General features: G+C 41.4%; 1 protein-coding gene across 2 annotated transcripts in view; it reads left to right on the top strand.

Moving 5' to 3' along the window:
• Positions 1-7,962: 7,962 nt before the first annotated feature.
• The window catches only part of TMTC1 (transmembrane O-mannosyltransferase targeting cadherins 1), a 292,296-nt gene continuing 277,101 nt past the window's right edge, over positions 7,963-23,157 (top strand). For both annotated transcript variants that reach the window (XM_023209004.2, XM_023209003.2), the window contains exon 1: positions 7,963-8,449. In XM_023209004.2, coding sequence (XP_023064772.1) covers positions 8,148-8,449 — 302 coding nt within the window. In that variant the 5' untranslated portion in view covers positions 7,963-8,147. The remainder of the gene's footprint in view (positions 8,450-23,157) is intronic.

Genomic DNA, 23,157 nt, shown 5'->3' with positions numbered 1-23,157 from the left:
TGCAAATATGTACGCAAGCTCTGCACATAATGTGCGCATATTGAAAGCATATTGTGGGCACACTATGCATGCATTATATGCTTGTGTCATGGATGTTTCACGTATACTGCACACGTGTCACATGCATGTCAGATGCATGTGGCATCAATGCTGTGCTCATTCACGTGGCATGCATGTAGCTTGCATGTTACAGGCACGCTACAAGCATACAGCATGCAGACATCACCCAAGTACCATGTGTTGTATGTTCCATGCATGTGCCACACATGTGTCATACATGTAGTCTGCATGCTGCAGAATGTAGTAAGCATGCTATAAGGCTGTAGCACGAACGCTGCACATATGTAGATTGCATGTTGTAGCATGTAGTATGCATGTTACAAAAATGCAAGGTGCGTGTTGTGGCATGTAGTGTGCATATTCTACGTGTTTAGCATGCAAGCTCCCAGCACGTATGATGCATGTTCTACACATGTGGCACACATGTAACTTGCATGCTGTGGCGTGTGGCACATATGTAGCATGTGTGGTACACATGTTGTTCATATGTGACTTGCATGCTGTGGCATGTAGTTAGCATATTCTATATGTTGTATGCATGCATTGTGAATGTTTTACAAATGTATGCTTGTGACATGAATGTTGTTTGCAAGTGGTATGCATGCATGCAGCATGCAACATGCATGTTGTATGCAGGTTGTACACATATCTGCATGTGGCATACAGGTTTTGCACATGTACACATGTAGTGTGAATGTTGTATGTTTGTAGCACACATGTTGAAAACATGCTGTACACATGTAATGTGGAAGTTTTGTGCATGTAACCTACATGTAGTATATATGCCTGACATATACATGTAGTGTACAAATGATGTGGATGGTGTACATGTAGCATGCATGCAGTATGCATGTTGTATACATGTATGCATGTTGTATGCTTGTTGTATATATGTGCCATGTTGATTTGCTGCAATCTTCAACCCATCACCTAGGTTTTAAACAATGCATGCATTAAGTATTTGTCCTAAAGCTATCTCTTCCCTTGACGCCCAACCCCTGACAGACCCCGGTGTGTGATGTTCCCTTCCCTGTGTCCATGTGTTCCCATTGTTCAACTCCCACTTATGAGTGGGAACATGCAGTGTTTGGCTTTGTGTTCCTGTGTTAGTCTGCTAACATTGATGGTTTCCAGCTTCATCCATGTCCCTGTAAAAGACATGAACTCATTCTTTTTTATGACTGCATAGTATTCCACGGTGTATATGTGCCACATTTTCTATATCCAGTCTATAATTGATGAGCATTTTGATTGGTTCCAAGTCTTTGTAAATAGTGCTACAAAAAACTTGTTTGTTTGTTTGTTTATTGAGATGGAGTCTTGCTCTGTCACCCACTCTGGAGTGCAGTGGTATGATCTCAGCTCACTGCAATCTCCACCTCCCAGGTTCAAGTGATTCTCCCGCCTCAGGCTTTCTGAGTAGCAGCTGGGATTACAGGTGTCCACCACCACTCCTGGCTAATTTTTCTATTTTTAGTACAGACAGGGTTTCTCCATGTTGACCAGGCTGGTCTTGAACTCCTGACCTCGGGTGATCCACTCACTTTGGCCTCCCAAAGTGTTGGGATTATAGGTGTGAGCCATTGCGCCCAGCTGGCAAAACCAGTTTAATTACATATATATGCATGAAAGTTCCCAAAGAATTGTGACTCAAGGAGGCACTTAGAATTGAAGGCTTATACACCATCTTAGGCTAGACAAAGGAAGAGGGATTCACTTGTGGAGTATCAGGGGAATGTGAGGGCGGGGAGGTGAGGGCAGCACGGGGAGTGAGGAGAGGAAATGTATAGTAAATAAGGGTTGTTTTAGTATGTTTGTTACACAGATAAGCATCCTGTCCAGTGCTAAGAATTGTCTCTGGAGTAGTTTTTTTGCGGGCATGAGAGGAGATACCTTTAAAAATGGAAATTCATGGCCTGCTTTTAGACAGAAAATGGGGGCACAGAGAGCTAATTGTCTTCACCTCAAAAAAATCACAATGCCAAACTGGCATGTTTTGGCGAGGCATATTCTGTTTGTCTTCATACCTTTAGTCTTCAGTTCCCCAGAAGTCAGAACTAATGCTGTGTGGCTCAAGACTCCCACCATAAACCATAGCATTAGACTGTCCGGTGGCCAAAACTTCTAGGAAAACAGACATGCCTATGAGGCAGGACATTCTAGGCAGGGGGCCTAGAGGTGATCTTCCAATTGCTGAGGCAAAGGTTAGACCTTTATTTCAGTAAGGTTCTTTACTGCATAGGTATAATGAGCACACCTCCCATTACTTGTCACTCAAATTCAAAATTATAATACAAATAATGAGCAAGTATATTTCATTTGATAATGTGCTGGAGTGAATTCGCACTGGTTCAAAAAATTAATTCTTACATTCTTAGGAATTTTGCAAGCCAGTTGTTAAACACAATTTTGTACAAAATTAAGTTATAGAAACCATTTCTAGAAATTAGATTTAAATGAGTATAATACATGCTCAAAACTCATCATGTTTTAATTATTTCACGGTTAATATACTCTTGGTCTTATTTATAGCTGCTGTATCCGTTTGGTGAAAATGTTGTAGAATAACGTGCTGCTATATGTCTCTTCCCGTCTCTGTGTTCAGTGAGGTCACATTGGTTGCATGAAATCAAACATGGTGAAAATATTTGCACCATGGAAATCAGCAAATGCTATGAATCAGGATTTAAAATAAAATATTCTTTGAATTGGAGAAACATCTCTCTGCTCATTCAACTGTGACTAGCGCAGTTAGAGTATTTTATAGGCTATGACAACATTGGAATAAATGTCTGATACTTTATTTTGAAATATAAAGTACATCTAGAGCTCTTGATTCAGAAGGAATAATTTTCTTAAAAAATTTAACTCTTCGGCCTGGGTGCAGTGGCTCACGCTGGTAATCCCAGCACTTTGGGAGGCTGAGGCGAGTGGATCACCTGAGGTCAGGAGTTCAAGACCAACATGATGAAACCCCGTCTCTACTAAAACACAAAAATTAGCTGGGTGTGGTGGTGGGCGCCTGTAATCCCAGCTACTTGGGAGGCTGAGGCAGAAGAATCACTAGAACCTGGGAGGTGGAGGTTGCTGTGAGCTGAGATCACGCCATTGCACTCCAGCCAGGGCAAGACAGCGAGACTTCATCTCAAAAAAAAAAAAAAAAAAAAAAAAGAAAAAGAAAAAAAAATTAACTTCATTCAAATCTGTTTGGTATAAGTCTGACTTTAATTTAAAATATAAATTTATACAATGGCATTTTAGTGCTTCCTCTGACATTTCCTATAAGTTGTAGAGGTTGTATAAAACACTAAAAGTAGCTTTTTGATTTATGTATAATTAAAGTGTAAAATAAAATGTGTTATTAAAATTACATTCAGATGAAAACAGTGTTCTTTTCTATTATACACAACAATTTCTAAGACTATGGATATTAGCTTTGCAATGTTGCAGCAGTTTTCAAAGCCAGAGATTCCACTCTTTGAAGAATTCTGGTAAATCTTTGATATTGATGTGGTTCAGGACATGCTACTCCAAAATATGACACCTTGACATATTGAATATTTTAAGCCAAAAGAATTCAAGAAATGGCAGGTGCAGGAAGGACTTTCTGATCTTCCTATGAAGCAGGTCATAAGACGCTCATGTGAGAGGTGCCCTTCCTATCTTCCAAGGAGATTGTCCTTATTTCCAAAGCTTCAGTGATTCCCAGATAAATATGAACAAACAGGCCTTGCTAAGGTTCCCCCACTTTACAACTCTTAGTTCATACCCATTTTTATCCTATCATATTTTCCCATGTTTCTTTATTCTTCAGCAAACATAGTTTGAAAACAATCAGGTTTAACTATTTCTTTGGGTCTTCAATTCCTTATGAAGTCTCCTGTGCCAGGTAAAACATATACTAAACGAATTTGTATGCATTTCTCTTGTTAATCTGTCTTTTGTTACAGAGATCAAGCCAGGAACCAAAAAAGGTAGGAAGAAAAAGACAGTTTTTCTCTCCTGCAATATGTTTTATTGCAATGTACAGAGGTATACTTTAATCTTGTAGTAATATACTGACAAAGTTTATTGCCTGAGTGCCAGAAAATGCAAGGTCACAAATAATTTTTGATACTCTTAAATTGTATTACTGTGCAGATGACGCAGAGAGAGGCTTTAGGGATGGAAGGAAAGACAGTCTCCATGGAGAGCCCCCTTTTCCTCCTGGGGCTGCAGCCGCCACGCTACCACTGTTGCTTCTGCTGTCACCAGTCTGGGCCCAGGTCTGGGCACAGCCCACGGATGCCCAACACCTGCCCTGTCAGTAATATTTAAAGAACTAGACAACAAAAATTTATGTTTTAATGTAAACCATATTATCATCTCTTTTGTAAATGATATTGTCACCTTTGTGATATTGCATTTGGCCATTTATATAGGTTATATTTGAATAGAGGATATCATTAGGCTGAAAAAAAGCACAGGGGGCAGTGTTAAAATAAAAAAAATTATTCAACAATTCTTGTTAAAGCATGGTAGAATTTATTCGGGACCGTCATGATAGTTATAGGGACCACTGCAATGTGGTCCTTCAGTGGGGAAGAGAGATTGGACTCAACTTCAAATATAGCAAGAACCCCCTACCCTCGATATCTGATCCCTCTCTTGCCAAACTGACTTAGTAGTGTTCTTTGCTAAAACTGGATTTTACAAGGAAGTACACTGACAGTGCTAGGAAAAGATTCAGAAAACTAACTAAAGTTTGGTCAAGCAAAGAATTGTTGTCAGCAGTAATCTGAAATTGTTTTTATTACAATATCTTGCCCTTGATTGATTTTTAGTTGTGTCCTAATCTCTTTTAGAAATATGGTCCATCTTAATTTGCATGAGTGACTTAATCTATATGAGCCTCAGAGAGGTACTTCTACAATAATTTATGTTTTATTATAAATTGCTTTGAGTGGACACAAGGTGTTTTAGGAGGTAGTATTGCTCTAATTATCAATCCTTTAAAAATAATCAGAGGCTAAATAACAAGAATTAAATCTAATTTCCTTTTGGACCCCTTTATTAGCCAAGATGGGTGTTTTCCACTTTTTAACAGAGAAGCAAATGGCTTGATGGGCTGGCATATCAATGTAAACCTCTCTCGGACATCAGTACTTCTATACTTTTCCTACAACACAGAAGAGTATTGAATCAGAAGGTGATGCGGCTGTGAATAAACTAATTTATTTATTATTATTTCTTTTTATAGATAGAGTCTTGCACTGTCCCCAGGCAGGAGTGCCATGGCATGATCTTGGCTCACTGCAACCTTCACCTCCCGGGTTCCAGCGATTCTCCTGCCTCAGTCTCCCAAGTAGCTGGGACTACAGGCGTGTGCCACCATGCCCAGGTTATTTTCGTATTTTTAGTAGAGACAGGGTTTCACCACATTGGCCAGGATGGTCTCGATCTCCTGACTTGATCTGCCCACCTCGACCTCCTAAAGTTCTGGGATTACAGGCGTGAGCCATTGTGCCAGGCCCAAAGGAACTAATTTTTAAAAATATTTACTGATTGGTTGTCCTTGAGAAGACTTAAAGCATTTCACTATTTTAAGTCAATCTCAAATTTGTCATCTGAGCGCTAAATAGAATAAAGATGCCACTGAACTTAGAGGAAAGATTATGTAACCAGGAATCCCACTTTGAGGTTTCCTTTATCTCTTCTTTTTATGATTTCTTTGGAGTCTCAGCCCTGAGTCCTGTACTACTCTCCATGGTCATAGAGCACTCTGATACTGTTTCCATCTAAAAAAGAAAACAACTCCGAGAAGGGGGTGGCCAGAGCTCTTTCTTGGACAAGGATGACTGAAGGATGATTTGAGGAAGGAAAAAAGACTTTCTCTCTATAAAAATCTTCTATTAGAGGCCATTCTTTTTTTTTTTCTTTTTTGAGGCAGGGTCTCACTCTGTAGCCCAGGCCAGTCTTGAACTCCTGGCCTCAAGCAACCCTCCTGCTTTGGCCTCCCAAAGTGCTTGGATTACAGATGTGAGCCGTTGCACCTGGCCTAGAGTCACTCTTTTGGGTTAAGATGTTCTCTCTAGAAAGCCTTTGTTAATTATAAGTAAGGATTGATACATTGACCTATTACATCAACTATGATTCCAGCAAAGATAACTTCACTATCTCAATCAGCTGTTAACTTAGAAAGCTAGACTTTTATGGTGTTAAACACACACACACACACACACACACACACACACACACACACACACGAGCAGCTTTGGGTCTTCCAATCCTATACTTAGCACATTGTAGTACAAAGAATCTCCTTAATATATTTGTATTAAGTTAATAGGCAAGTGAAGAGGAAAGGCTGTAGTGTGTTTTATGGGGAGATAGGCTCAGGTGTGTCTAGATATTAAAGTCTGGATATTAAGGTTACCAAGGGTGAAAGATTTTGATGAAAGAATGAAAACAACCATGTCCAAGATTTCCAGTTTCATTTCTCAGTTACTAATTTGAAGTCACCAAATAAACAAAGTGAAAATGGGTGAAATGTACTTTGAGTTACAATAAGTTTATCTTAATTCATTGACTTTTCAACTGCTCAGATGTCTTAAATTTTTTTTTTTTAAAGTAACTCGCTACAGTAAAGAGCCACACAAATACTCATAGCAGAGGAACAATTTCTGGATTTTATTTTTTCAGTCGGTGAGCTTTTTAAGGATTTGGGGAGGATGAGAATAAAAGAGTGACTTCTTATTTTCAGTTTTTCTATCTGGATGTGTCAAATTTCTGGTAATTTCTAACACAGCAATGGAAATTTACAAGATGCCTGAAAGAACAAATAGAACTTTCAGACCTGGAGAAATTCTAGTAATCATCACTCTGAATATATTATTATAATTAGTATTTTAAAAAAGAAAACAATCTTTCAGAAAGACAGGAAGTTTAGGAGCCAAAGCCAGAGGCCCTAATACAAATTCCCCCTCCCATCCCCCCATCCCCACCTTCTTCGTTGCCCTTTACTGAATTAGCAGGAACAGTTCAAACACGCCCACAGCCCAGGAAATAATGAGACCCAAGTGATCCAGTTAGATAGAAAAAGTAGTTTGCTTTTTGCTTGGCATCTCCCAAATTATCTTGAGTTTAAGCAAACAATAAAATAAAAAAATGTTTCAGAAGCCAATTCGGCTCCCAGGCCCCCACCAAAACTGGAACCTGGTACTTTTCGTAAGTGCGGGCCAAGAAATGGGCGGTAAGTTAAAGAGCTGGTGGCGCCTCTGAACACACCCCGGCAGGGCGAGCAGATCCTTGTCTAGGGAGACCGCTTCTCCTGGCTTTGGGGAAGGTGCCTCCTGTCCCCGCGGGTACGGAGGCTGGGTCTGCGGGACGCGGCGCCGGGCGGGTGAGAGAAAGCCCGGGCAGAAGAACACGCAGCCGGGGACTGGACTCGAGCACCGGGCGGGTGGAGAGCGTCTCCCCGGGCACCGCTGCTGTTGTCCCGGGTGCTGAAAAGCCGGGAACTTCCCGGGAAGCAGCAGCACTTTTCTCCCTGGATGGTGGGTGTGGGGGTTCCAGGCTGCGCACCTGCTAAACCCGCCTAGTTGCCCCGGGAGGGGTCCGTCGGATGTGCCCCTCCCCAGCTCCGTTCGGGGGAGAAGGATGGGGGCGGAGGCGTGGGGGTGAGCACAGCCCGGCACCGCAAGTGGGACCCCGGGGTGCCCTTCTCCGCAGCTCCCGGGCTGCCGCGCGCCGCGAACCCGGCTCCACCTGCACGCGAGGCGGGCCGGGGGCAGAGGGCGCCAGGCTGTAGCGGGAAACAGCCCGCGTCCCGGGATTGGGGGGTGGAGGAGAGAGCGAGCGGGCATGCGCAGTGGGGCGGAGGAGGTGGCGATGGCCGGGGGAGGCGGGGGGACTGCTGTTTATTTGCAGCTGGGCCAACTCGGCGGCGCAGGAGGCGGCGGAGCGCGGGGCGCTTGCGGCGGGTTCAGCTGCCGCAGCACCATGCCCGAGCTCCCCTCCGGGCAGCCGCCGCGCGCCGCCGGGGCCCCGGAAGGGGAGGATGCCAGACGCCCGGGAGAGGCCAGGGCAGCAGCGGCGGCGGCGGCGCGATGGTGCTGACCACCTCTGCCCGAGGCGGCGGCGGGGACCGCGCACCCTCCCGGCGGCAGGGCTGCGGGCTCGCGCCGGCCGGGGCCGCGGCGCTGCTGGCCGGGGCGAGCTGCCTGTGCTACGGCCGCTCCCTGCACGGCGAGTTCGTGCACGACGACGTGTGGGCGATCGTGAACAACCCCGACGTGCGGCCAGGCGCCCCGCTCCGCTGGAGCATCTTCACCAACGACTTCTGGGGCAAGGGCATGGCCGAGAACACCAGCCACAAGTCCTACCGGCCGCTCTGCGTCCTCACCTTCAAGTGAGTCTCTCACCTCGCGCTAGCCGCCGCTACCTCCTCTACCCTCCGCCCGTCCCTCGGTCCGGAAGTTGCGGAACTGACTTGGGGGCATTTCATTTTTGCCGCCCTTTCCCTCTACACCTCCCTCCTCTCCAGGATGTGCATGGCACTGTGCTCCGGGATCCAGTGCCCGGCTTATCTGGGCTCTCGGGGCGGTTCGGGAGGCGCCGGCTGGGGAGTTGGGATCGAGTTTTTCAAGTGTCTGCGCTCTCAGCGGGCTTCTCTCTCGAGGCAGGGCTGGGAGCGGGCTGGTGGAACCGCCTCCGCACCCCATCGCCTGCCGGATCGTGACCAAGTGGGACTAGCGCGGACCTAGAGGGTTCCGGAGGGGTGGCGGTGGTGGCTATGCTTCCAAGTTGAGAATTTCTCGGAGGCTGTTGGGCAGCTTTGCAGAAGGGAAGTGTATCAGCCCCTTAAGGATTTCGTTCAGATGAGGCGAGGCGGGAGCCTTGAGCTGACAGGGCTGCGTGGGTTTAGGAGAGGGAGCTGAAGACTCTCCCCAGCCCCCGCCTTGCACCCTTGGCTGCTCCCCGAGGCTCTCCAATCTGCCAGACCGCTCTGCATCTAGACTTTAGAAGGTGCAGAGAGAAGTAACGCAGAGCCTAGGCTTCTCCAGGGACCCTGGGGTCCCAGCCGAAATAGTTTTTATTTTACAACCTCGGAGTCGTGATTCAGCGTTTCTGGTGTGAATAAGTGTAAAGGGAACCGAGAATATGCCAGGTTTTTGTGGGGTGGAGTATTTTCTTTAATTTAAAAAGAAGCCTAGCTTCTGAGGAAAGAAGAGAAGCGCTCATTTGAGGGAAGTGCTATCTTACACAATCAGGAGCTTGACTCAACCCTTTATAATGTGGCTCAGCATTTAAGCTCATTTTAATGCGCCGGTCAAAACTGTTGAAATAATATTGGTGCGCTGTTATCGGCGTTTTCAGCCTTTTTCCAACGGGTGTAATAGGAACCCGTGTTTATGGTAATGATTATTTGAGACTGGGTTGGCAGCTTGAAAAGCCTGCTCTGGCTGAGAAGCTTAGGCCTCTTGACAGGTGTCTCTGATGACTTACAAAAGGAAACCATAGCAATCGGCAACAATTCATGGGCTTTTGACTTACGTCTTCCACTGAAAGTTTAATGTTTTTAAGGAGAGTGAGAAAATTACATATTTGACTTTGAAGAGAATATGTTACAGACATTTGTCCTCTTAGAAAGTTGTTCTGGTTTTCTGCTGAAAGATCACCTCGGCTAACCTCGTTCGTTATTCAGTTTCCCAGATGTTTCTTAAAATCTCCTTGGGACGAATATAAATGTTTCACTTCTAGATTGACCTGCTTTTTCATTTATTACCGTCAGGGTTTTTGGTTAATTTAAGGTGTGCAAATTCACAGCATGAGATGTGCTTGCTGTCTTTGTAACAGCCATGGAGACCATCCTGGTCACAGGTCTGAGTATTTTTCAATTAAAAAGGGCAGAGTCATATGCCTGTACCTACTTGCTGGAGAGTAGGGAAGGGTGTTTTCACTTCTTGGCTTTCTAGAAGGTTTTCTTCTTTTTTCTCTGTCTTTTCTCTTTTTTTCTTTTTTGAGATGGGATCTCACTCTGTCCTCCAGCCTGGAGTGCAGTGGCACGTTTATTCCTCACCGGAGCCTGAAACTCCTGGGCATAAGCAATTCTCCTGCCTCAGTCTCCCAAGTAGCTGGAACTACTGGCACATACATACCATGCACCCAGATATATTTTTTAATTTTTTTGTAGATATGGGATCTTCCTGTGTTGTGTAGGCCAATGTTGAACTCCTTGGCTAAGCGATCTTTAAGCCTCAGCCTCCCAATGTGCTGGGCTTGTAGGCATGAGCCACTGCACCTCACCTAAAATGTTTTATTTTTCTTCATAATGGAGACAGCAGAAGGGAGGGGTGGAGGGAGTAGACAAAGAAGTAAGACCATTGATTAAGAGGAAAATTAGCTAGGGGTTGACAGAACAAGGGCAAAGGAGAGTTGGGGGGTTTAGGAGGAAGAGAGCTGAGGGACTCTTGTGCTAATCATTGATTGTAACAAGCAGCTTGGTATCTAAGAGGCATAGCTTGCTGTATATTACATGCCACTGCCTGTGAAAGATACACTTGTTTTTTGAGAAGATTGAGTTGCAAATCTAGAGGAGCAACACAGCACTAATTGGAAAGAGATAACTGTCTCTTCAGAAAGAGAACGTTAAGTAGTCTTTCTGTGCTCACATGCGTTGATTTAAATAAGACTGGACAGCTTTCTTTATAGTCACCTAAGGTGAAACTGCGTCTTCTAGTGCGATAGCATGAAGCTGGAGGACATCCACGACTTTAGACTCACACAACTCTACAGGATGGTACAAAGAAGGACAGAAAGCCACATTTATTAACTATTCACTATGAACCAAGCATTGGCCTAGATGCTTCACATAGATTATGTCTATGATTTTCATTTTAGATAGTGAAAACACAATTCAAAGGGCCCTTTAAATCTGTGCAAACAATTTTAACTGTATCTTAAATTATGCTTGTTTGAGCAAAAACTTTGAGTTTTCAAACCCCTTTAAAAATTTTTTTTTAAAATATAATTGTACATTCCCATGCAGTTTTGAGTAATAATATAGAAATTCCTTATACTCTATCCATTTCCCCCAGTGGTAACATCCTGCATTATGATGGTATAATATTACAACCAAGAAATTGATATTGATGCAATCTACAGCATTTAGTCAGATTTCACCCGTTTTATATGTACTTCTATTTTTTTTTTATTTTACTAAGTGTGTATTTAGTTCTATGCAGCTTTATCATATGTGTAGATTTCAGAGAGTACCACCACAGTCAAGATATGGAACAGTTCTTTCCCAAGGATCCTTGGTACTTCTTTATTGCAATCATGGACACCTAATCTTTAACAACTGCCTAATCCATAATCCCCTCACCCAAATCCATAACAACCATGAATCTATTCTCCATTTTTATCATTTTGTCATTTTAATACTGTTGTATAATTGGAGTCACGTAGTATGTAACCTATTGAGATCGGCTTTTTTCACTCAGTGTGTCTCTGGATCTTCAGGCTGTTGCATGTATCCATAGTTTGTTCCTTTTTATTACTGAGTTGTATTCCATTGTATAGATACACCACAGTTTGTATAACTATTCACCTGTTGGGGACATCTGGGTTGTTTCCAACTTTTGGCTAATACAAATAAAGCTGCTATACAAATTCACACACAGGTATTTGTGTAAACATACATTTTTATTTCTCTGGGATAAATGCCCAGGAGTCCAATTGCTGGGTCATGTGATGACTGCATGTTTATATGCTTTATGTGAAGTTGCCACACTGTTTTCCAGATGTTCCTACCAGCAGTGTCTGAGTAATCCAGTTTCTGTGCATCTCCGCCAGCGCTTTGTATTGTTGCTGTTTTTTACTGTAGCCATTCTGATAGATATGTAATGATACCACACCTCTATATGTACCTCATTAATTTACCATTCCCTAATGAGTGAAGTTATTAAACATCTGATATTAAACCAAGGAGTGTGGTAAATGTGCCTTTGTATCTTTTGTCCATTTGTAGTTTTTTTTTTTTTTTTTCTAATGTTGAGTATTGAAGTTCTTTATATATTCTAGATAACATGTACTTTGTCGAGTATGTGATTGGTAAATATTTTCTCCCACTCTGTAGCTTGTCTTTTTGTTCTCCTCACAGGACCTTTCCCACTGTAGAACTCCAAACATATTTTTATTAAAACATAAGTTGATTTTTGATTCACTGAATGTATGTCACACATACTGAGAGCTAGAAATTTCCTTAAGAATAAATGCAATTTATAGATGCATAATGCTTTTTGCTATAAAGGTGCTTGCTGGTGTATAATAAATGATAAAAGTGCTTGCTTAAGTAGTAGAGCTACTAATTATATATTTTTTCAAATAAGAAATGAGCAAAAATTTGAAATGAGGAAATAGGTTACAGACCATCTACTTTTACCAGTTTTGAGGGGATGGGACAGTGGAATATGAAAGCAGCTTACCAAGATATGGTGACTTTGCACTATGTCACTTTAGCTAAGTTGAGACTAGGTTTCTTAGAATTGCCTTTGCAAGATGATCTGGGTTAGGACTGACCATAAGAAAAATTTCTGCAAGATTTGGAAGATGAAAGTGAAGTGGCTGAGATCACATTCAGAAGGTTGGCATAGGTTTTGTTGCTGCCAGGCCTCATGCGGTTTGTCACAGAAATGTTGGTGAACGTGCTGTTCATTTGCAGCAGCACCCAGGCCCTCAGCTCCTCCAGTGCTCTCCAGATCTCCTCTTTCAGCTAGTTGGAATCATGGTGCAGGTATGTATGCAGTTCTGCAGGGAAGAGTGCCATTCTTTTTGCAAGCCTCTTGCATTATTAAAGTTGGAGCCTTAAAGGCAGTGGGAAACAGACGTGTATTTTAGTTCATTCTTGTGGATTCTATTTTGCCTTTGCTTCCCCCTACTTCAAGTCCATTCACCTTCTCTTCCAGAATGGCCCTGCTGCCCTGCTGGCTTTCAACTTGGGTTATAGACACAGAAGCATCACACTTACATAGGGATCTAACCAGCCCCAGCAATTGTAAAAGGTCAGATCCGCATAGTACATCCCTTCTTCTGAATCACTCATGGTGGCTCTGCTTTTCTAGTGAAACCTTAACTGATGCAAATGACCATCTCTTTGTGTTCCTTGAAGTGAATTTAGAATTGTAATGAATTTCTGTTTCCAATCAAATCTCAGATTCAGTCTTTTCATAAGATCATGCCCAAGGGTATGCAGGAATATTTTTGGACCATAGTGGTACAGAATCAAAACATCTGTGACTCTGTAAGAGTAACATTTTTTTTTTTTTTTTGCTTCTTTATCCTTCCCTGGCCATGTCCTGTTTGTAAGCCTGAAATCAAGAGAAATGTATTAAGCTATTCTGTAGACAGTGAATTGACACAGAACCAAACTCTATGATATCCATAATACCTCCCTTGAAAAATGGTCCTGAAAGGTTTCAAATAAACTTAGCTTTTTAATTTTATACCCCACTTCTCTTGGGAAGAAGATACTGCTGAATTGTTCACAGTGCCATTCCATTCAGTAAGCAAGTGGAAGTCTGCTTCAACAAGCAAGAACTAATGATTTTTCAATGTTAAAAATGGGGAAACTCAGCAAATTAAAGAACTTTAAACTCCTGATTCTCTCCCTGTGTGTTTAGCCTATTAGATTATGTTCGCTATAATGTTTTATTTTATTAAGAGCTTCTGATGGTAATATAAACCATAAGAGTGAAAGTGGGTGGTTTAAAATGTCAGAGCTAAAAAATAGACTGTCGTAATATGTGCAGCTGTAGGAATTTGCAGCATTTTAATGTCTGATCTTGAAAGTTTTTTGCAGCAGTTTGCATCTTTTAGTTACAAATAATATGCCAACCATGAAAATAAGCACTAACTCACCTCCATGCCCACAACCTTAAAGAAATGGTGATGTTTCTTTTGGTTCTATTCCTTTTCATTTGACTTCTGTGGAATTTCATTTTGACACAGCCTGTTGCTACAAAGCTGATAAGTTTGTTTTTAAGTCTATCATAGGTGACAAGTAAAGATTCTCTAGGATATTTGACTAGATTGTCTAAGATGTTCAGTGACAGAAATACCAAGGGCAAACGTGATTGGAGGCAAGAAAAATTTTATAAAGAAAAATGAAAAACTGCCTTTGAAAATTTTATGCCACCCTAAGGTTATCTTGGAATCTCCAAGAGGAGGAGGTTGTGATTATAATCTAGTAGGATATGCTTTAGACTACAGTCTGGTAGTGTAGGAGGGATGGACAGTGAGAGGAATATATTTTTGGACTCATGAGGGTTTTTATAGGTGAGTCCCTGAATGAAGGCTTGGAAGTCACCTTCCAAAGTAGTCTATTATTACCAACCAGTGTCTTTTCTGTCTTTCTTTCGAGCTGCATTCATATTTTTCCTAACTTTGAGTATGTCATCAACTCAAAGAGGGGGGTAAGGAGGCCGGGCGCGGTGGCTCCTGCCTGTAATTCCAGCACTTTGGGAGACTGAGGTGGGTGGATCACTAGGTCAAGAGACCAAAACCATCCTGGCCAACGTGGTGAAACCCCATCTCTACTAAAAACACAAAAATTAGCTGGGTGTGGTGGCACACACCTGTAGTCCCAGCTACTTAGGAGGCTGAGACAGGAGAATTGCTTGAACCTGGGAGGCAGAGGTTGTAGTGAGCTGAGATCACACCACTGCGCTTCAGCCTGGAATCAGAGTGAGACTCTGTTAAAAAAAAAAAAAAAAAAAAAGAGGAGTAAGGAATGCCCGATCATGCCCACACAATGGCAGTGTTTCTTTCCCAAATAATAAGATATAGTCTCTGTACTATGAAGTCCTGCTTGATCTGACCCCTGGCTACCTCTTTGACACCTATTCTACCAATCTCCACCTCTTTCTCTGCACCAGCATTCCAGAACCCTTGTTCTGATCTGTGCAGGGCTTGGTGCTCACCACCTTTGGTTTCTGCTTAAATGTCACTTCATCCCAGAGGCCTTCCCTGGTGGCCAGGTGATCTAAAGTAGCAAACACTCCTCTGTGTTTTACCCTTATTTCCTTACCCTGCTTTGCCTTAGTATCCCCCTAAATGATGCTGTCTAGCATCATTTTTATTGTTGACTTTTACCTCCCCTCACTACAGTGTAAGTTCCATGAGGTTTATCTCTAGCACCTAGAACTAAGCCTGGCTTGCAAAGTAGGGACTCTATAATTACCATTGAAAGATGGAATACTATTTGTCAGTTGAAAATAAATTAATTTTTAAAGAATGAATAAATCCTTTTTGTGAATGCTCAAATGTTTCAGGTAAATACTAAGGTAAGGCTACATGATTATAATGTAGAGAAAATTTTGTTTGGTTTAGTTTTTCTCTAATTTACCTTTGTTCTTTCTCTCTCAAAGAGAAAAGAGGAGGCATACTAGGAATTTCCTCAGATATATACAGAGAATACCAGTGAGTTCTGTTTACTGAGAGATTCTGAAAGGGATGACTTTGAATTTCTATTGTAACTTGCTGGGACTGTAACTCTATGTAGAGAATGAAGATCTGTAGCACTTTTGGATCTCACTCTTCTTAGGTGGCAGATTGCAGCACAAATGGTTGGTGGATGCTTCCTGCAAAGTTCAAGGCGAGAAACAGCAGCTGTACCTTCAAAACCCAGAATTATAGGGGGTTCTCACTACACACTGATCTCAGGGTCCTAAGATTCATCTATGCCTGTGCTTTCAATGAGGAATGGCCTTGTTGGATCAAATGGAGTACAAGGACCTGGAAATATTTTATCAGAGAAACTAACATGACAGTGATTTTTTCTGATCTTCATGCTGGATTCTTGGGAGGAAGCTTCTGCTCCCTTGGAATTTCCCAAGTGAGAGGAGTTTCTTTATTATTCATGATGGACTCCTGGAATCACACCTAAGTTTATGCTAAGGAGGAGTTGACTCATGGTGGGCTCCTAGATGGTTACAGGATGAGGGCTGGCTGGAATCACACCTAAGTTTATGCTAAGGAGGAGTTGACTCATGGTGGGCTCCTAGATGGTTACAGGATGAGGGCTGGCTGTGGTGTAAAGACCAATTATGTGATTAGAGGGTTGGGACTGTGAGGCATGTGGTATCACTCCTATATCCCAACTTCCTAGGAGGGAAGAGGGACTGAAAATTGAATTGTTACGTGGTCAGTGATTCAATCAATCATGCCTACATACTGGGACCCCCAATAAAAACTCTGGACACTGAAGTTTGCTTGAACTTCACTGGTAGGTAATCATACTTTGATGTTCTGGGAGGGTGAAGCATCCTGTAGAAACAGAACATTTATGCTCAGGACCCTCCTGGACCTTGACCCATAGGTTTCTCCCTTTGATTGGTCCTGACTTGTAACCTTTATAAGAAAACTATAACCATAAGTATAGGGGTTTCTCAATTTCTATGAGTTGTTCCAATGTATGATCAAACCTGAGAGAGTTGTGGGAGGCCCTGATTATGTAGTCAGTTGGTCAGATGTACCAGTAGCCTGAGGAACTTGTGGCTGATGTCTGAAGTGTGAGGAGTTTTGTGGATGACTTTGCCCTCAACTGGGAGTCTGTGTTAATTTTGGGAAGTTGAAGTCAGAACTGCATTATACCCAAGCACTCCACCAAACACCAAACACATATTTTTTTAAAAAATGCTAAAAGTTGACAGCTCAGTTAAAACTAAAATATTTGGCCTTGGTCTGTCCTAATTTTTATTATTTGCTGGCTGTCTTTCCGAGGATTTTCTTCTGGGACTTGCTACCTTCCAGATATATTTACTGATCTTCCTGCCTTCAGTTTTCTTACCCTTTCTTTTGTGCAGTTATTACTCTAATAACTGTATTATTACTCTAGTACTAATGTAACAGTGACAATAACCTCCATTCCCATGGGGCAGCTTTCCCGTGTGGCAGATTCCTCATAGCCAGATAAGGATGTGATGCATTGAACTCAAATCAAAGCCATGAATTTTGCTTTGGCTGCAGAGTGTCAGTTTCCCCTCTGGACTATTATTTTCATTGGTGCCTGGGAACTACATCGTTTTGTACTTCAGATATATTAAGCAATGATGATTTGCTGATTTATTCCTGGTACTGAAGGGAATGCAGAAGAAGAGCAACCAAAATGATTGAGGGCCAAGGGGATTTGCCTTAGAGGAAAAGTGAGAAGAACCAGATGTTGTTATTTATTGGTTGAATGATCTAAGAAGACTATGGAAACCTCTCATAAGCATTTGAGATCTGTAATGATGGTGAGAGGTTGGGAAAAAGAAAGATGAACAGTAATAGAGGAAGACAGGAGAATGTGCTGTGTGCTTAGTACTGGGCTGTGGAAACCCATGTGGAAAGTGTTGGAGAACCCATCACTGGAGACACCAGAAATAGATAATAAAGGAGTATTTTAAATTTTTTATTTTCCCTGGTTTGTATTTCTTTGGAAAAGAATGTATATTTTGTTACTGTGAGAAATCTGTGCTTTTCTGGAAAGCTGGGCAATCCTAGCAGCCTTTCCTTAAGCTTTGAGACCTGTCTCTCACTGTTCTGAGTTATCACCTGACTTTGAACCACTTGGGTTGCTTGGGTCAGATCTCTGGGCCCTAATTTAGATCTACTGCCTTGGAATATCTTGGGATGGGATCAGAGAATCAACAATTGTAGCTACCACACCAGATGATTAAGACGCTTGAGAACCACTGGGACTCATGGGGGCCCATGTTTAATGAGGTTGAGATGCCAGAATCTCCCGGGCATAATGTAGAGAAAGGAACGCAAAGGCTCATTGAGATAGGAATGCTGGCATGCATTTATCACATGCAAACTGCACACACACCCTCTCATGCCTCCATTGTACTCCGAGCTAGGGCTAGATGACTTTCCCTTTTCTGAGGCATTGAGAATTACATTGGTGAAGGAGCACCTGCAACTTCGAGAAGCTCTTTGGTGGATCTCTTCTGTAGGCCAGGTGTGATGTAGGAGATGCTCCATTGACGTGAACTTTCTGACTTCATGGGGTGTTGGGATCCTGGAGTACCAAAGACCAAGTGGCAGAGCTTAGCTGCCAAAGACAAGGTGAATGCCTTGATCATGATGGGCCTCTGGGACACAGTGATAATCAGAATGTTTTGACCTGCTACAATCATTGTACTACAATTAATTACTACAACAATTAATCATGTTGTACCTAGGAATGGGGCAGCCCTCTAAAATTTTGCTAAAATTTATTCCAGGAAAAGCTCCAGGTTCAGGGCCAGGAATCAGGCTTGGGTCACCACATGGAGAGTCGTGATGTCTTACCCAGTTTACAGACCTATGCCAGTTCCTTGAGGTAGAGCCATTTGATTGACATGGAGTTGGGGTTCTTTTGAGGAAGACTCTAGTATATTCCCTACTGTGTGTCTCTATTTCACAAATACAGACTGTTACTGTTTTGTTTTGTTTAGTTTTGTTTTTTTCCTAAACCAGAGCTATTGTCAAAGAAGAAACTTAAGAGACAGTGATGGGATTTATCTTAAGCTCCAGGCGGTGCGAGTGAGGAGGCAGAGGGCAGCCAACAGCTCTTTCTTCTCCCTTTCTCTCCACCCCACAACCCCTTTGGTGCCAGATTGTGTGACCCTATGCCCTTTCCTGGGAAGGGATATGGCAGTGCTGCAAATTAGCTTATCTGAGAACTCATGGCCCTACCTTTCTGGGAAGTTTTACAGAAAGGCAGGGGAGTTCAGATGGAGAAGGGGCGATTTGGATTCATATTTACCAAACTCTGGAAGGTTTCCATATAGTGAGAGATGACTATTAAGATTATTTCAGAAAAAAAATTATTTTATTTCCTACTGCTTGGCTTAGTTTTAAATGAAGAATGAAGGCTACACCAAATAAAATTAGAGATTCTTAAAGTCAAAGGGAAAGGTGATCTTTTCCAACTGCAACTTAATGTAAGCTCAGTAAATTTTCATTTAGAATCTATTGTGTGCTGACTGAGATGGATACAATAACAAAAAGAAATTGGTTTCCTATAGTGTATGACAAATGTTTGAGGAATATAGTTAATGAGTTTTTTTTTTAAAAAGTTGGTTAAGTACTTTCATAGGGGTACATTCAGGGTAATATAGATCCTGAGATGTTCTTTTTAGATGGTATTTCTTGTGAGTTGTCATTATACTTCTTTGTGGACATTTCTGGTTATCCAAGCACCTGATATAATTTTAAATGTTTAAATGTGTACTAGCTTCAGTGTTACTTCCTACTTTGAGCTGAAGCCTGCCTCTCAGTACTTTGCATATAAAAAGTTGAAAATTGAAATGCTAAAGGGTCAGGCTGATCTTAGAGTGAGTGAAGTGAGCTGGATGTGAGGTTATGTTGTAATACTTTGCATTTTAGGCACATGGGAATATTCTCCTCTTCCAGAAATATGCTTTCTTCCATTTTTCTTCAAGGAGTCATTTTGACTGTCTTATTGCCCATGCGTGATAGTCATGTAGGCTCAAGAAATATTTCACTTTCATCTTTACTGTACAAAAAAATTGTGCGTGTAATGATAAATGAATGCCTTCGGGTTAGAAATATGATAGGAATTGGTACAGACTACGGCAAATTGTGCACCCTTGTCCTCTCGAGATGGGCACACAGATATTTCCATGCAACCATGTAGGCCCAGAGTTGTCAGGTCTTCTAATATTTCAAGATAAGCTGGAAATTTTTATATGAAGCCACCTGTTTTTAAAACCCTGGTATGTAAAAAAGAGGTATGAAGGTAAAACAGAACAACCTGCAGGCTAAACCTAGCCTTTGTGAAGCCAGTTTGCAACATCTTTACTGGATTGTAGTTTCCCCTTAGGGAGCTACTTAGAATAAGTGCATTCCTTTAGTATTGCTTTTCATTCATTCATGTTTATTCATTCATCCAAATGCTTAATGTGTGATAATCATGAATGAGGCATTGTGCTAGACACTGTGGATATAGCCATAAATATGGCAAATATCTTTTCTCCTGGAGAATTTGGCATCATTTCTGTCATCTTTCTCTAGGCTGAGCATCTTCCATCTCCTCAAAGCTACATTCAAGAGTCATCATTTCTGAGGGTCTTCCCTACCCCCTTAGCATCCCGAAGTTCTCCTGTGAAGGTGCTTTGTGTTTACGAAGCACTCTGATGGTCTGCTGCCCCACATTGGACCACCTATGTTGCCTCTCCCATCCTCAGGTAGAATACCTCCCTCTTCCCCATCTCTGCACCTGGTAAGTTCTTCCACTGCCAGAATTCTTTAACATTGAATTAGCTGTTTAATTACCTTGCCTGCCCCTACTCTGCTATTAACTCTTTGGGAACAAATGCCACATCTTACTTCTCTTTGTATCTCTGGGCCCTGAATCGTATCTGACATGTAGTAGGTACTTAATAAATACCTAATTGTGTGAATTGAAATGAAAAATTATTTGACTTGTGCAGTTCCCTGTCTGTCTGCTTTGGTCTGTTTTGATAACCGACACACGTTAACTCTGTGTTGAAGGCAAATAAAAGCCCCAGAGCAGTAACCTATGTACAGTTTAATCTAGATTGCAAGTATTTTGTTCTTTCATATCCCCATGTGAGCCTTTACTCTTACCACTGTTCTGTCTAATCCTGTTAGAATTAGTTAACAATTCAGCCATTTAAACTCTTTGTGAATGTCAGTTAGTTCTTCTGGTACATTAACTTTCCTTTCCAGATAAAGGCATTTTGTATTTTGATAAGTATACACTGTATAGTTTCATTGAAACTTTGATAAAAATATTGGAAAATACGGAGGTAATATCAGAACCCTGTGACATACACTGGAGATCTTAGTCCAAGGAGACATTGATTTATTATTCACTGCTCTTGGTGTTTGCTACAAATCTATCTTAGGCTATCTTGTTTGCAGGGAGATTTTGAGAGATTTTGATAAATGCCTTTGTTAAAATAAAGATGTGATGCATCCATCACATCGCCTTTTCTATTAAATTATGAGGCTAATCAGTGAACCCCCTTTTTGTGAACCCATATTATCTCCCAGAATCAGAGATTCTTTTCTCTGTGATCACATGTAGGATATGCTAGAAGCTTTTGTTAGCATTTTATCTCAAGCTCACTTGTCTGTAATTTGGAGAATTCACTCTCCATCTTTTTAGATATTTTAAATATACTCCTAACTCCAGATTCAGGATGATTTCTTAAAGCTTAGATTCACCAATGTTAGATTCCAGGTAAGGGACTTTCATACCGTTATATCATTACTGCGGGGGCTCCTCATTCAGCAATTTATTTTATATTTTGGGATCTAATTGAATTCACTTCAAACACCAGGCATTCTAGTGTGTACCTTTTTAAGCTTCTGATGCATGAACCATACCTTGTGCAAGTGTGTTTTTTCTATTATCCCACAGATGCAATGGGGTACATTAGGTCCTGTTATTAAATTTAAGCCAACCTTCAGAAGTCTCTCTCTTCTGCATGTCTGTCTCACAGAAGTATTTTTTAAGATTTTGACTAAGTTCAAGAAATAACATGCATAACACCTCGACATTTTCAGATATGATGCATATGAACTACATAGGTGACTCATGCCTACCATTTTATACTGTTTTTGGAAGGAGAAAGGAATATATGTTAAATACTCTGATAAGAGTATGGTAATATAATAATAATGCCATCTTTCATGATGCTTTTTATTTTTCAAATGGTTGAATAATAAATACTTTGCAAAAATAAGCCTTTTGTTCTTTTTTATTATTTGTAATCCAAATTTATTATCTAAACTTTAGGATCCATGGGAATAGTCAAATTTTTCAAGGATTTGGCTTGTTAGATACCTTGCTTTTCTCACTATTGCCATTTTTATAATTCAAACTGTGAGATGCATTCTTGTACATTCACTCTTCCATCTTTTCTATGTATATGTACATATATATGTATTTATATATATTTACATATATACTTTATATATATTTTGTATTTTATATGAACTTTTCTGGTTACTTCCTTATGGAAAATTCCTGGAAGTGGAATTTTCAGGCAAAAGTGCATGCCTTTTTAAAGCCTCCAATGCATGTCGCCAACCAAGAGACCTTCCAACTTGGACACCTACCAGTCAGATGTCAGATTGCCTGTTTTCTGTCATCCTTGTCACTGGTATGAATGAATTTTAAATGAATGGCTTAGTCGGTCTGGAAAGCTCAGCCTGATGAAGTAGAACTCAGTGTAAAATCAGTCTCAGAGGGATGGGCTGTTAGGGAACTGCATCCAAGTTCTCCAGGGACCTGAACTTGGTCTTACTCTTCCTTAACAATTCTCCCATCCCAAGTCTTCTGACTTCAGGCAGCTCTGCCACCTCATGTGTGTTTCTATCCAGGAATGTCATGCTGGTCTCCCTGCTTTAGTTGGACCTGTGAGTTCTCTAGTCCACTGCCTTTTCCTTTTTCCTTCTGGATGGGCAAATTGCCCACCAGGCTTCTGTATTGAGGATGCTGGGGTGTGTGCAGACTAATGAGGCTGCCAACACACAGCTGAGTCAAATCTTGCATCAGAGCCCTGGAGTTGGATCCAATACAACAATTGAGTTTTCTAGGCTTAGTTAAGACTCTGATTACTTCAGTGGGAGTGAAAATGGAGTTTATTAGTAACTATGACATTTGCATTCATATGTCCAAATAAATCTTGAGATGTTTAAAATTCTGTAGGTTAAAGCTGTGCATGAATTACGTCAATTATTTAGAATATATGTATGTCATCTCTAAAGCTTACTTTTTCATTCGTAGTTGTTTTGGCAAAGAGGAGCTGTTTCTATAAGAGAAGCAGATTAAAGGCCTGAGAATTGAAGACTTAGGATTATTGTTTTGTTAAAATGGACTAGAATACAGACAACTGTAGGCAGTACCACTTAGGGCATCAGTGCTCCCTGGAAAGAATCATCTTGTGCAAGTGTACTTTTTCTGTAACCCCATAGAATCAATTGGGTTTATTATGTCGTGTTATTAAATTTAAGGCAACCTTCAGAAGTCTCTCTATTCTGCATTTCTGTCTCATGAAAGTATTTTTTTAAGATGTTGAACAATTGGTTTTCCTT

The sequence above is a fragment of the Piliocolobus tephrosceles genome, chromosome 10 (assembly GCF_002776525.5).
Source record: "Piliocolobus tephrosceles isolate RC106 chromosome 10, ASM277652v3, whole genome shotgun sequence".
NCBI lineage: Eukaryota > Metazoa > Chordata > Mammalia > Primates > Cercopithecidae > Piliocolobus > Piliocolobus tephrosceles.
This window is presented reverse-complemented; position numbering and strand designations above follow the sequence as displayed.